Source organism: Coptis chinensis, chromosome 3 (assembly GCF_015680905.1).
Source record: "Coptis chinensis isolate HL-2020 chromosome 3, ASM1568090v1, whole genome shotgun sequence".
NCBI classification, from domain to species: Eukaryota; Viridiplantae; Streptophyta; class Magnoliopsida; order Ranunculales; family Ranunculaceae; genus Coptis; species Coptis chinensis.
In genome coordinates, this window is record NC_141458.1 from 10,796,189 (window position 1) to 10,811,212 (window position 15,024).

At 39.2% G+C, this 15,024-nt stretch overlaps 1 protein-coding gene and 1 pseudogene across 1 annotated transcript; both read left to right on the plus strand.

The window, feature by feature from the left end:
- Positions 1-3,159: 3,159 nt before the first annotated feature.
- Positions 3,160-4,879, plus strand: LOC147507878 (Transmembrane amino acid transporter family protein). Its single transcript, XM_086600542.1, is given in 2 exon segments — positions 3,160-4,697; positions 4,699-4,879. Coding segments are annotated over 2 exon segments (1,443 nt in total). The 5' UTR covers positions 3,160-3,299; the 3' UTR covers positions 4,744-4,879.
- Positions 4,880-6,254: 1,375 nt separating this feature from the next.
- LOC147507879 (uncharacterized) lies at positions 6,255-9,656 on the plus strand (annotated as a pseudogene).
- Positions 9,657-15,024: the final 5,368 nt, after the last annotated feature.

The following is a 15,024-nucleotide window of genomic DNA, read 5'->3' on the forward strand; positions in this document are numbered from 1 at the left end:
AAAAGCGTAATAGAAACATCTAAGCAAATCTGAATGACTGTAAGATTCTTAAATGGATTGTGTGGTCAGACGGGTTTTTGGGCTGAGTATTGCTTACTGAGGCCATGTACTTTTTTGGGCTGGATTATGTGGAAGAAACGAAATGAGAAGCATCTTTAAAGGTGGCTCAGTGATGGCAACCAATCTTTGCATTGACGTCAATGGTCAGCAGCTAGGTTAAGTGGCACTCAAACGAGAAGCGAAAGAAATTTGAGGAACTCGTCAACGATTGGAACAGGATAATCGGAGGTAGCAAGTGATGGCTTGGGGTATTCGTTTGTGTTGTTTGACTTGGGTCCTCACTTGCAACTCGAGGTTATGTTGTATGCCCGTGTTTGTCCGAGTGAAACTTTATTTATAAAGAAGTAAAATGGTAGCTCACTTTAAACATATATAAGGTGTCTATTTTGAAAAGATAACAAGCAATATTCAAAATTGGAAATCAAGATGTCTTTCTCATGCTGGGAGACTTGAATTGATTCATTCTGTCCTCTCTTCTTTCCACGTTTACTGGGCTAGGACTTTCATTCTTTCCATCTCTATCCTAGATGAGATTACAAGAATATGTAATAAAATCTTCTGGAGTGGGCTTTCAATGGAAAGATGTATGTATCACGCAAGTAAGGGTAGAACTGCTCTAAGAAAAAAAGGAGGACTCGGCATTATGGATTTGAGATTATGGAACAAGGCATCTTACCTTGGTCTTGTTTTTAGACTTGTCTCAAAAGATAACTCTCTCTAGACAACTTGGACATAGCAAAATCACATTAAGAATAATTATTTATGGCACCTCAAGATCCCGAAAAATTGCTCATGGGTTTGGCGCCATATCTTGAAGTCTAGGGATGATGCTAAGAAGTTCATCAAATACAGCATCTCCAATGGTGAACTCACTCATGCTTGGTATGATCCATGGTGCTCTGCGACTCTTCTTATTGATTTGCCCGAAGCCATGACTCACTTGCAAGTTTCTTTGGATGCAAAAGTTAGTTCTCTTCTAACAGCAGGATTTTGGAATGATATTGTATTAAATCTTCCACAAGGGCCTCTAAAGAACATGATTTTAGGAACCACTATCAATAGATTCTTATAGGTTGATAAGATTATTTGGACTCCTAGTTCTAATGGCATTTTCTCATCCAAGTCAGCTTATAAAGCCTTGCGAATTCCAAGAGAGAAAGTGATATGATATAACCTTGTTTGGGGCAAGCATGTCATGCCCAAACATTCATTCACTGTTTGGCAACTATTATTTGCAAATAGTTTGCCTACACAAGATAGGTTGGTTAAAAATAAGGTTCTTCAGACATCAAATTGTTGTTTGTGCAATAGAGGCAGAGAGAATTCAAATCATCTATTTTTTGATTGCTATTACTCCTTCTCCATCTGGAGTTGAGTCAAATCCTATATAAAGTCTTAGTGCTTTCACTACGACCTCGAATAACGAGTGGCACAAAATTATGAGAATCTGCAAATCTAACACATCATCAGCTGAGATTCTCAAAGCATTTGCCTGTGATGCAGTTAGTTTCATTTGGAATGAGCGTAACCAGCGAAGATTTGAACGTAAGTCACAACCATGACAAGTGGTTTGTACTTCTCTCATAAACTCTATGAAGGTTTATCTCCAGGGGCTTTTTGCAAACGTGATTCTAAATCAGGATGCTAAACTCCTTATAGATAGACTTGGTATCATGGCTACCTATAGACAAAGTACTCCTACCAGTTGTATCTGGACCAAGCCTGATGGAGACACAGTCAAGCTCAATTCTGATGCTTCGCGGATGATGATCATCTTTGAACCGGAGGCACCATTCGAAATTGCAATGGAGATGTTCTTCTTGTTTACTCAGGTTCAGGAGGTACCAGGTCTGTTTTATATCAAGAAATGAAAGCCATCTATTATGGGTTACTTGGTTGTGAGATATTGCAAAAAAGGCAGATCTTAGTTGCTTCAGACTCTTTAAATGTGATTCATATTTTATTAGGCAAGGAAATGGCTCCTTGGTGTTGCAATGGAGATGTTCTTCTTGCTTACTCCTGTATATAACAAAGATACTTTGCACATTACAAAACTAGTAATGCTAGACCGACCCCCCTCATTTGACCTATTATTTGGACCTACTGACGTGTCAAAAGTCATAATCATTGATTTATATAGATACGTGTCTTTGTGTACAGGGGCGGCTCAAGACAATCAGGGACCTTAGGCAAAGTTCAAATGCCAATGGATGCGAGGAATTTTTTCGGTTAGAGAACGCGAGAAACGTTGGAGAAGGCGAGAGAAACAAATGGTTATCTAACGTTATTTCATAGATTCCAATGTATGTTATCTAACCCTTAAATAAGGGCCTGAAAAATGATAGTGGGATGAAAAGAAAGCATTGGGTTGAATTATATTGGGCCCCTTGGAGTGCAGGGCCCTAAGTAGCTGCTTATTTTGCTAGGGGGTTGAGCCGACCTGTTTGTAATTTGCAAGTAATTTGCAATACAAACCAACGTTATCCAAATAGTAAGTCACATAGGTCTAAAAAGTAGGTCCGTATAACAGTACTCCTACAAAACAAGATAAATCTCATAGAAGTCTCTATATAAAAGCTAGTAACTCTAATTATCCTATATATACACAAGAATTTCCTTAAAAGACCACAAATTTCAATTGGTGAAATTCCCATGTAAATTGAAAAAAACAATCATAGAAGATTTGGTAGAGTTGCAAATTGCGATTGAAAAAAAAAATGAAATTACTTGAAAATTTTGTTCGGAAAAAGGCCTCAAGTTTTAAGTTCGCTTAAGACCTCAGCTTCCCTGATCTGATTAATATGGACCAAAAGCACCCAAACTGTCTTTAGACTTCACAATCCACCGGGGTGGGGTGTTCTATGGGGTGCCTGTTTTTGGGGGAGAGGCAGTTAACTAATGACCGCTACACAGATATGCAGTTACCCAAAACAAAATCTAATATGAGATTTCAGATTAGATCTAAAACTTTGGATTTTGGTCCCAGATCATTTAAAGTGTAGCGTGCCATCCACGTGTCTTAACTTCCAATCAACGGCCCTCTTTATTGACTCAAAAAAAAAAAAAAAAAAAAACAAATCCAGCAGCCAATCAGACCCTTCCTTCTTTCTCTGGGCAGCTCAGAAAAATCATCAAAACCAGAGTAAGTCCTCATTTTTCTTTCAGATCTTTAAATATAATTCAAATTTCATGCATTATGATCAATTAGTATTAAAGTTTTGATTTTTATTTAAAAAAAAATGAATAGTGATTACACTCCCATTGACTTACAATTGAATCCCGAAATCAAAGATAATAGATACAATGTCTCAAAATCACATGTAGAGTTACAACCCCTTGATGATGGGGGATTTGAAAATGATGATTTTAGTGATGAAGATTTTGATGGTGATCTTCTTCTTATTGGGGATGTTAAGAATAGTAATAATAATGGGTCAGGAATCCCCGGGGCGGTTTTTAATCTCGCTACGTCGATAATTGGGGCTGGTATAATGGCACTACCAGCTACAATGAAGGTTTTAGGATTGGGTTTGGGATTTGTTTTGATAATCTTGATGGGTATTTTGTCGGAAATTAGTGTCGAGTTGCTTATACGGTTTTCAGTTCTTTGTAAAGCAAGTTCGTATGGCGATGTTGTTCAATCTGCATTGGGTCGCCCTGCTAGGATTTTGTCTGAGATTTGTATAATTATTAACAATGCTGGTGTTCTAGTGGTGTATTTGATTATTATGGGGGATGTTATGTCAGGGTCATTGCATCATATGGGTGTTTTTGATCAGTGGCTTGGTTATGGATTTTGGGATCATAGGAGGTTAGTGATTTTGGTAACTGTTGTGGTTTTTCTAGCACCCCTTTGTTTTTTGGAGAAGATTGATTCATTGAGCTTGACTTCAGCTGCTTCGGTTGCTCTTGCGGTAGTTTTTGTCTTGGTTTGTTGTGTTGTTGCGCTTATTAAGCTCGTCGAAGGGAAAGTAGATACTCCGAGGATGGGGCCTGATTTTGGGTCTAAGAAGGCGATATTGGATTTGCTTGTGGTGATTCCGATCATGACGAATGCGTATGTGTGCCATTTTAATGTTCAGCCTATTTATAATGAGCTCGAAGGTCGATCTCCACAGAAGATGAACCGTGTTGGGAGGATTACGACAGTTTTGTGTGTTGCAGTCTATGCCTCAACTGCCATCTCAGGGTATCTTCTCTTTGGAAAGGATACTGAATCTGATGTGCTGACAAATTTTGATAAGGACCTTGGCATCCGTTTCAGCTCTATCCTAAACTATATTGTTCGAGTTGGCTACATCTTTCATTTGGTTCTCGTCTTCCCTGTCATCCATTTCTCCTTGAGGCAGACTGTAGATTCCTTGGTGTTTGATGGATCGGGTCCGCTTTTGGAGAATAGAAAGAGATCACTGGCCCTGACAGTGGTTCTGTTGGCATTGATCTACATGGGCTCTACTATGATTCCCAACATTTGGGTAGCTTTCAAGTTTACAGGGGCGACGACAGCAGTCTCATTAGGTTTTATATTTCCATCTCTTATTGCATTGAGGCTGAATAAGCAAGGGGAAAGTTTGACCCCTCGGGAGAAGTTCTTGTCGTGGTTTATGTTAATAATGGCATCTGCAGTTAGCATTGTTGGGAGTAGTTGGGAACATCTACAGCATCAATAGCACATCAAAATGACCCACATGTTGATTCGTGTAATGTATGTATCTGAGACAACCGGTGTTAGGACTTATTCAGAAATTCATAAAAATTGTTTGCTGTTGATCTGGCACGGAGCTGCGGACCTGCTTGAAAAGTGCCATGACTTGCATAAGAAGACTGAGGAAGACCGAGGAAGGGCCATCAAATATCATTTCCAGTTACTTTAGTTGTGCAAGGAGACCGAGAGAACGGTTAGGGTAGACTGACCGCAGAGAGCTGCATATTTTTTTTGCCATCCTTTGTAATCTCCCCTGTTTTTCTTGGGGAGTGATAAACAAATATTTAGATAACATTTGTGAAAGAAAACTTGAAATGCTCCTACAGAAGGAAGTAAGTTACTTTCTCACAATTGGAAAGATAAGTAGAGGAATTGGTTGATGTTGTTTCCCACTTGATTCATCATTTCTTGCAAATTGTTGTTGTGAAATTGTACGATGCAACTTCAGTGCTATATGAATGAATCAACTGATTTCCATTTTGATTTGGATAGCTTGCTTACTTTAACTACTTAGCATGACTTGTTGGGGACTCAGGGCTTGCTCAACAGGTAGGTAATTCCTGACAGAAAATGAATAAACACTTAAAGCAATCTTTAGGCCACAGTGGTCATAAACTCATAATCGTAGAGAGGTAAACATAGGGCCTGATATCACAAATGTCAGACAACCAGTTTCCAAACAGTACCAGCTTTTATATAGAAGCCATTTTCATGCTTCGTCGGGTAACCTAGAGAGTCATATGAACATTCCTAATTTTATTAGTAAAAGGATATGGTTATCGATAGTTTTATTTTTATTTATTTTTCCATTGTCTGCTTTCTAGGAGTGTACAATTAATATCTATATTAGAAATTAGGAGAGGGCCAGAAGTGCATACTGTTTCGTACATGGATTCAATTGAGTGAGGAATTTCTTAGTTTTCAGCTTACTTCTGTGTCGACAAGGTTGTCCAGAACTTGAAGGCTGGGATATGATAAGGATAGGCTGAGACATAATATACTAAAACATTGAAAATAACTATTACCACCAATAATTCTATTTTCTGGTAACTTATTACCACCAATAATTCAATTAATTAATATAATATCTTATAAGCTATTGCATATTTCTTGATTTATACAAGAACACTGTCCTGGTATACGCTTGTGGTCTTATCATATTTGAACTCGAAAAAAGCATATTGATATTAACAAGGAACAACTTCGTGTGGGAAAGTATACAGCTAAATCAATAACAAGATCAAGTGATTAAGAATAAACAAAGTTCGACAAGTGTTTTGTCACGCTATCTAATTCGACTAGTAATAAACCTCCACTTTGACTGCCAAGGTACGCATGTCTGAAGAACGTGACTAATATCAGGATCTCAAGATTAAATTTTAGTCATCAAGCTTAAGTGAAAGCCGTCAGAAGGTATCTTGCAATATTATTTAGTTACACACCAGAAGATATTTAAGACGCCTAAATTGCTCCTTTTTGCCACGAGACAACCACCTTAAATCTTAAAAGCAGGTTTTTCTTATAAATAGCCTTACTTGTGCCCTGCATTAAGCATTACAACACTAAACCAGGGAAACATATAAGGTGAGAGAGGTCGAAGATGAAGGGAATCTTCTGTTTGAGTGTATTAGTTCTAATCATCCTCAACTTCAGTATGAATATTCTTGAAGTTGAAGCTCAAACTTGCAATCCAAGTGGCAGAGTGAGGGGAACAAAGCCTCCTCCAGGTCAATGCAACATGGAAAATGACTCCGATTGCTGTAAACAAGGAAAGATGTACCCCATATATAAGTGTTCGCCACCCGTGTCTAGCAATACAAAGGCAGTCTTGACACTCAACAGTTTTGAGGATGGAGGAGATGGTGGTGGACCATCAGAATGTGACAATAAGTACCATTCTGATGACAAGCCAGTGGTAGCACTCTCTACAGGATGGTTCAACCATGAAAGTAGGTGCCTTAAAAACATAACAATCAGCGGAAATGGTCGTAGTGTTGTGGCCATGGTGGTCGATGAATGTGACTCAACTATGGGTTGTGATAAGGACCATGATTACCAGCCCCCATGTCCTAACAACATTGTCGATGCCTCTAAAGCCGTGTGGAAAGCCTTGGGAGTGCCTCTCAGTGACTGGGGCGAGTTGGACATCGTCTGGTCTGATGCTTAAATCCGTATTATGCTTAAATATCTTGGCTGTGTTTGTATATATTTGTGTTTCTTTCTTCTTCTGTTTGTCTGTCTTCTTTCTTGTCCAGTTGTTGCTCAAAACCGTACTTATACATCTGAATCAAGTTATTAAAATTGTCTGCAGATCATACTAAACATTGTGTCTTAGTGCTTTAGTGGCTTGTCTGACTTTTCAAGTAGTGTCAAACTGAGACACTTGTAGAGCCCTTTCAGTTTGGAAAAGAATGCATTTCTATATTATGTAGAGATTAACCTGATAAATATAATCCACATTATACGGCAACTTCAGCTGATCGAGTTCAAACAATTTACCCTATGAACTTACAAATTTTCTTCGGTTGAAGATGTACTCTCGTTCTTAGTCCCTGCAGCTAAACGGAACCTGGTAATACTAAAAACAAAACCGAGATGTGGTCAAGTGCTGAATGAAATGAAATATCGGCATTAACCATTCCAAGGTAATGGACTAATGGAGGAATTCGAAGAAGTACATGTAAAGAGAATGAAGTTGCATGTGTCTAAATCTGCATCTAAGTGAAAACCACGCATTGAGGAAGCCGTAGTAGGAACTGAAATTGGTCTTCTAATCCTTTTACGAGTGGCAACCTGACTCAGACACTTCCATTCAGATTAATCTCAGGACTTTCGTAGACACAGAACTGAATTATTCACAGAAGGGATAATGGTTGATAGATAGGTTTCACTACGTAGGTTAGAACCGTACCTTTCTTGTTTTCGTCCATCTAAGACGAACCACATGATTAGTCGGAGATGCATAAATACCAAAGATTTCATATTACTGGAGTTGAATATTCGATTGAAAAGATTGGAAGAAAGGACCACTTCCAACATCTCTAGTACATTTGCATTGGTAAGAATTTGATTGTTGCAGGAGGACGAACTTTCATCACGTGCAATCTGATCTACCTATAGCTGCATACTGAGGGAATAAGATTCTATATGTTTGTGTTTTAATTTTAGTTTTTGTGTTTGGTAAGATATTCCTCCCCATCATTTAGTCCTGTATAAACATGAAGCACCAGCCCTGTTCCTGAAGAAGAAAATGAAGCTTAATTACCTGTCTTACATTACCAAGGAGCAATTTTCCTAACATGGTTCCAATTTACATTGAAGTGCTATACACTGGATTTTCAGAGGTCCTGCTCATTCGTGAAAAGGTACAACTACTCTCCCTGCCTTGCCCATGAGTTACTGGAGAACTAAACTATAAAACAAGAAAATGAAATCATGATTAATTGCTTAGAATTCAGAAACTAAAAAAATTCAGATTTTTTTTTATTCTTGTCCTTATGTCCTAGAAGTGATAAAATCTCATATATGTATACATATTGTAGCTATTCACTTTCTCGATCTTAAGAAACGAAAAATCTTCAGAACTTGTTTTGTGCCTCAATTCCATCAATTAAATATCTAAGCAATTGCATTAATTACCACTTGCCTGAGACTACAAGCCTGTCTTTTTATGTCGAAAGTCTGGCTGCCATTATGCTTGAACTCGATTGATAAAACCATAATGATATGAACAATCACCAACTTCGTATACGAAAAATAGCTAGAGAACAATAGGATGCAAAAGAGAACTTGACTGACAGAGACCCAATGTAAGTACGAAAATATTAACCTAACTACATATAACAAGATTGGGAAATAATTACAAATAGGTTAATGTCCTTATATGTAATGTATTATTTTATCAGATACTGATAAACCAATACTTGATTGCCAAGGAACTCTGGAGAATGAGACTAACATTTGGATCTCAAACTTTATATAAAGTCGTCAAGCATAACTGCACAAGTGAATATATATTAATAGAGGGTGTAATGCTATATAATATCACACAATTAGCTACAAACCAAAATAAATTTAGACGCCTAAACTGTTATATTCTGTCACAAGACAACAGTCCTAAAACTTAAAAGCGGGTTGTACCTTATAAATAGCCTTACTTGTGCCTCTTCTTTGCATCAAGCATTACAACAACACTTCACTAGGGAAACAGATAAGGAGATAAAAGCAGAAAATGAAGGGATTTTTCTGTTTAAGCATATTACTTCTAGTCATCCTCAACTTGAACACAAATTTTCTTGAAGTTGAAGGTCAAACTTGCAGACCAAGTGGCAGAGTGAGGGGAACGAACCCTCCTCCAGGTCAATGTAACACAGAAAATGACTCTGATTGTTGTAAATACGGAAAAATGTACACCACATATACGTGTTCGCCACCCATCTCTGGCAATACAAAGGCTTTCTTGACACTCAACAGTTTTGAAAGTGGAGGCGATGGTGGCGGACCGTCGGAATGTGACAACCAATATCATTCTGATGACAAGCCAGTTGTAGCACTCTCAACAGGATGGTTTAACCACGAAAGCAGATGCCTTAAAAACATAACAATTAGCGGTAATGGTCGCAGTGTGGTGGCTATGGTTGTCGATGAATGTGACTCAACTATGGGGTGTGATAAGGACCATGATTATCAGCCCCCTTGTCCTAACAACATTGTGGATGCATCTCAAGCTGTGTGGAAAGCCTTGGGAGTGCCTCACAGTGACTGGGGCGGGTTGGACATTGTCTGGTCTGATGCTTGAAGCTAGTATATATCATACTTGAACGTCTTTGTTTATGTTTTTTGTACTTGTTTTTCTTCTTTTTCATTACTGAGTCTCTATATGTTTGTCTTCCTTTTTCCAGTTGTCAATTTGTTCAAAACTGTATATGTACATTCTAAGTCACGTTATTGAGAAAGTTTGTAGATCATATTTATATGTTAATGTCAATATTGTGTCTTAGTGGTTCGTCTATCTTCACAATTGTATGAACCAGTAGTACTATGAACCTGAGACACCCTTCAACCTGAACAAAAGATGCAATTCTGTAGAGACTAACCTGATATATCCCCATCAATGTTTTAAATCGTGAAAGCGCTTCAGGAAGAAAAAAGATTCTAAAGACGTAAAGATAACCAATTGAAACACGTACTTGGAAAATTTCAAAAGGTTGGTTAGATTGGTCACTTAATAATACTTAAAGTTTGATTTCTTCTTTCTAATGAAAAATTAATGCGCTTCAAGAACGCCTCAGCGCTTCATGAACGCCTCACACATTGAAGCGTACCCTACGCCTCAAACGCGTTTATAAAACACTGATCCCCATTACATCCGATACACCTTCTGCTGAGTTCTAAGAGTCTACCGACACTCTTTTAGTTTCTATAGGAACTTATGAATTTTCTTTAATTTGGGTCTTGGTCCCTGCAGCTATGAGAACCTCTCAATGCCAAAAACAAAACCAACGCCATGCGGCTCATATGCTGAATGAAATGATAAACATTAGCTATTTGAATCAATATGCATTGAGCAACCATTATCATCCGTACGAGGCTTTTCCACCATGTTCTCGATTCAAACACTTGCGCAGAACGACATGCTACCCAAATATTATACAAGGTGCAGGAGATGCATAAACTTTTCCAGTCGATCAACTTGATGAGTAACGCAATGAGTTGGAAAGCCAAGTTTAACACTGGCTGGGCAAGGCTTCATAGAATCGGAATATATATGCTGTCCAACTTCCGATCCTTTACGAAGGGCACAACCTGATTGAGACTTTAATTCCCATGCAAATATAATATCTCAAGTAGCACTGTAGCAGCAGTAGACTTCCTCTACTCACTGTAATGAATATCATTTCAGGGACTTTGTACTAAACTGGCCGTAGGTCATTCTGGGTTCATCTTTTGGTGTTACTAGAGCGTGAATTCGTGAGCTTAGGTTTTATGCACATTTCAATCAATAAAGATTACTTATAGAAAAAAAAAACGCAGTAGACTTCCTGAGTTACAGATTAACGAGATATGTACGTCCAAATGATTAGGGGGGAGGGATCGGAATGATGATTGATACTGTACATAAATGTTACTGTGTGAGAACCTTTCTTGCTTTCGTTCATCTAGGACGAATCACAGGATTAGTGGGAGATGCATAAATACCGAGCTTAACTAATTTACATAATACCAAACGTCACTAGGATTCAAAGTTGAATACTCCATTGAAAAGTTGGAAACAAAAGGACTGATGTGGGAAGATTCCCACAATAATTTACAGCCCTTAATACAACCGATGATTGGAAAAGGACCAACTACTCTCCTTGCTTTACCCATGTAGGCACATATAAAGAGCTAGAAGCAAGATTTGTGGGATGTTATTGAACAACTAAATTATCAAAAAAGAAAATGATTCATGATCTTAATTACATATATTTCAAAAACTACACAAATTTCAGAGTAATGTTTTGTACTTCTCATCCTCTTGTACTATTAAGTGGCAAAAAACTACTTGCTTTTTTCATGTATACACATATATCATAACTATTTGCCCTTTTTCTCTTAAAAACAAAAACCTTCCAACTTGTATGTACAAGTGTACTTGTACCCCTACGAACGATCATCATTGGGTACTACTATAAGAGCCGCCGCCCACTAATGAGGCGAGCTTGCTTGCCCACTACCATGGCAGTCCCGCTTGCCTACTAGTGAGGCGTACTTGCTTGCCCGCTATTGTGGCATCGCTTGCCTACTAGTGAGGCGGGCTTGCTTGCCCGCTATTGTGGCAGTCCCGCTTGCCTACTAGTGTGGCATTCGGGCATGCCCTCTATTGGACCAATGACACTGCCCACTAATATGGCACCCAAGTTATATATAGCAGGTTTGGAGATATGTTAAGGGATTTTTTCCATATGAAGCTTTTGAAAAGATTTCATACAAAGAGGGAAATATCTCATCAAATAAGGAAAGGGTATTTTAAGCAATAAGATTCCTATAAATACCCGATCGACAATCATTTCGAACAAATAACTACGTTCATTTGAGAGACTTGATTCCAGAGAACGATTTGGATACGTAGGCAGCCGTTGAAGGTACAGTCTCAACAATTCATTACAATAACCTCCCTTACGAAACCATTAGTGTGTTTGGGCGAGTTCTTACCCAAACATAATTGGCGCCGTCTGTGGTTCTTACCAACGAACCTTCGTCCACGTTCTTTCTTTCAAGATTCGGTAATGGCAAAAACAATAAGATCTCAAGTGAGCAAGAACGCAAGATTACAACAAGAAGAAGAAAACAACTTACCCAATCCCGAAGTTCCGACTAGTCAGACCTTGATGAATCAACCAGTCGCTCCAGATCTACAAGCTCAGCCTTCAAACCTCCAGGTGCCACGACAACGCAGATCTAGGCATTACACAACTTCGGGCTCAATAACTCATTCTCAAGATCTAGAGGCAAACAAAGCGGATTCAGAGAATATGGAGATAGGAGATGAAGATGTGCCTTTAGAAGTGTTGCGTTAGAGATTCAGAAGAGAGAAAGAACATAACAACTACTTACAGAAGCAACTGGATAAAGGGAAGCAAGTACAAAGGGATGGCGCCGATGCTGCATCTTCTACACCGGCAAGAGCCCCCAGATTTGGTGAAAATCGGAATGTATTCAACCGACTACAATTTAATTACGGTACATCCCATCCATTGGAGCCTATCCCTGAGCATCATCAGAATCACTCATGGTCAAGCAGACATACATCCCATTCAAGAAGGTGATCCAGATCTCGAAATACCAACAACACTAGGCGTAGCAGTGGTCATAACATGACAAGATCATTGAAGGTTGATCATAGCGCATCAGAAAGGTGGACAACATCCACCATAAGGCGCAATGTTGGACGCCAAGATCAGGACCTCAGAGACGAATTGCAACATGACCTTAGACATGGCTTGAATGCAGCAAACCGATACAGATAAGTTAACAAAGGTCAGCCTAGAGTACGGCGACACCAAAGAAGCGCCTCCCCAGTTCGATAGCTTAGCCCTTTTTATCGGCATAGGTCTCGCAGCCCAAGGAACCAGCCAAATATTGAAGCAAACAATAGTTGGGGCTTGGGGGCGACAACACCGTGAGATGCAATGTGGTGAAATTACTCCTCAAATCGGAAATCTATAAGTCACAGGCGCACAATTCATAGAACAACAAATCAAAGACATTGTCAAGAAAACAATAACCAACGTGGGTGTCGCTAATGCACGATGGAAATACCTTGCAGTGAATGAAGATGTCGTTGGGAGATTTTTCCTAAAGATACAAAATGCAGAGCATCATGAAGGATTCAAACAACCAGACCTTCCTAAAAAGCAGGAGGAGACCCGAATGATCATGTTATGGAGTTTAAAAGCAGGGTAATTCTATGGCGCAAAGATGACCCCCTCCTGTGCAAACTTTTTCCATCTACGTTAAAAGGAGAAGCTCTACGTTGGCTTTCCAGCTTGCCAGCTCAATCTATCGCGTCATTTTAGGAATTAGCAAACAAGTTCACATATCGGTTTAAGCATAATTGGACACATCTTAAGGATGTCAACATCTTGCTCAACACCAAGCAGCAAAAGGATGAAGCATTGGCAAAGTTCGTAATTCGTTTCCGTCAAGTGCAAGCAGAGGTCACCGATGTCCCTGACGTAATGATCATTCATGCATTCAAGGAAGGAGTCCATTTCGATAAAAATGGAATTTACAACTCCCTTGTACGGGACCCCCCACAATCAAAATCCAATTTGTTTGCACGAACGCAACATTTTATTAACGTGGAGGAAGATGTTAGATCAAAAGCCTCAAGAGACAAAGACTTTCGGAGTAAAGACTCAAACGAAGGTAAAGGCAAACAGGAGCAGAACATATCAGAAGGGCCACAGTAGAAGTCAGAATACAACAAGGCTAACACAGTTCGTGAGGAAATGAAGCTCACTCCATTATATGCCAAGTACGATGCGATATATGAAAAGATCAAGGGACGCAATTTACTTTTTCCTCCACTACCCTTGCCTGAAAACACTATGTCTACACGTGACAAAAATCTTTGGTGTCACTTCTACAATGATTTCGGCCATGAAACAGGAGAGTGCAGATCCCTCAAGGGAAAAATATAGAGGCTAGTCGACAAGGGACAATTAGATGAGTTTGTGCTTTCAAAAACTGTGAGGCAAAATGTAGCAATGACTAGCCACAATGTCATACTAGTTGGTCATGCCAAAATCAATGATGTTTCATGAACAAGGCAAAAGTGTGAACAACGAGCCAAGTTTGGTTTCTTGCGAGAATTTTATCACATCAATAACATTGATTTTGTTGAAGGAATTCGTTCAGAAACCATAGAGCATGGTCCCCTATGTTTTAGTGATAGAGATCTAATTGGCATCCATCATCCTCATTATGATGTTGTCGTCATCTCAGCTTTCATTGGATTATGGCGAGTTCAGCGCATCATGATAGATACTGGAAGTTCTATCAACGTCATTTTTGCAAGTTGCTACAAGAACATGCAGCTGTCAGAAGATTTAATTATTGCAAAAAGTACTCCAATCATTGGGTTTGACGAAACCGTAACAACCCCAGTAGGAAGAGTCTCTCTACCAGTCACGCTCATGGACAAGTCCATCGACATTAAATTCCTCCTGATGAATTGTAAGTCCCTTTACAATGCAATCCTAGGAAGAGACTGACTCTACAGCATGGGCGCAGTAGTCTCTACTTTCCACCAGGCAGTAAAATTCCCATCTTTTGACAAAATTTGTAAGGTGCGCGGCGACCAGATGGTTTCCCACAGCTGTCACAAAAAAGTCTTGGAGGAATATTGTCAGTCGGATATGCGGGGAAATACAATTCTCAGTAATTCGCAAGCAATGTCTAAATCAGAATCAGTCACGCACGGTATTTATACTGCTAGTTCACAAAATAAAGGACCACCGACTATCGACCGCCTCTTAGAAATTCAAATTGGGAATTTAGGCAGAGAAACAACTTTCATATCGGCAGAACTGACGGAAAATGAACAAAAAGAAATGGTAGCACTCCTCAGAAAGAACAAAAAGATCTTTTGCTTGGTCAGTCGAAAGCGGATGCGGGGAATCACCCGAAGTTGCATGCCACACACTTGACATGGATCCTACCATCAAGCGGTTATTGAGAAGCCAAGCATGGCCCCGGATAGAAAACTCAAAGTC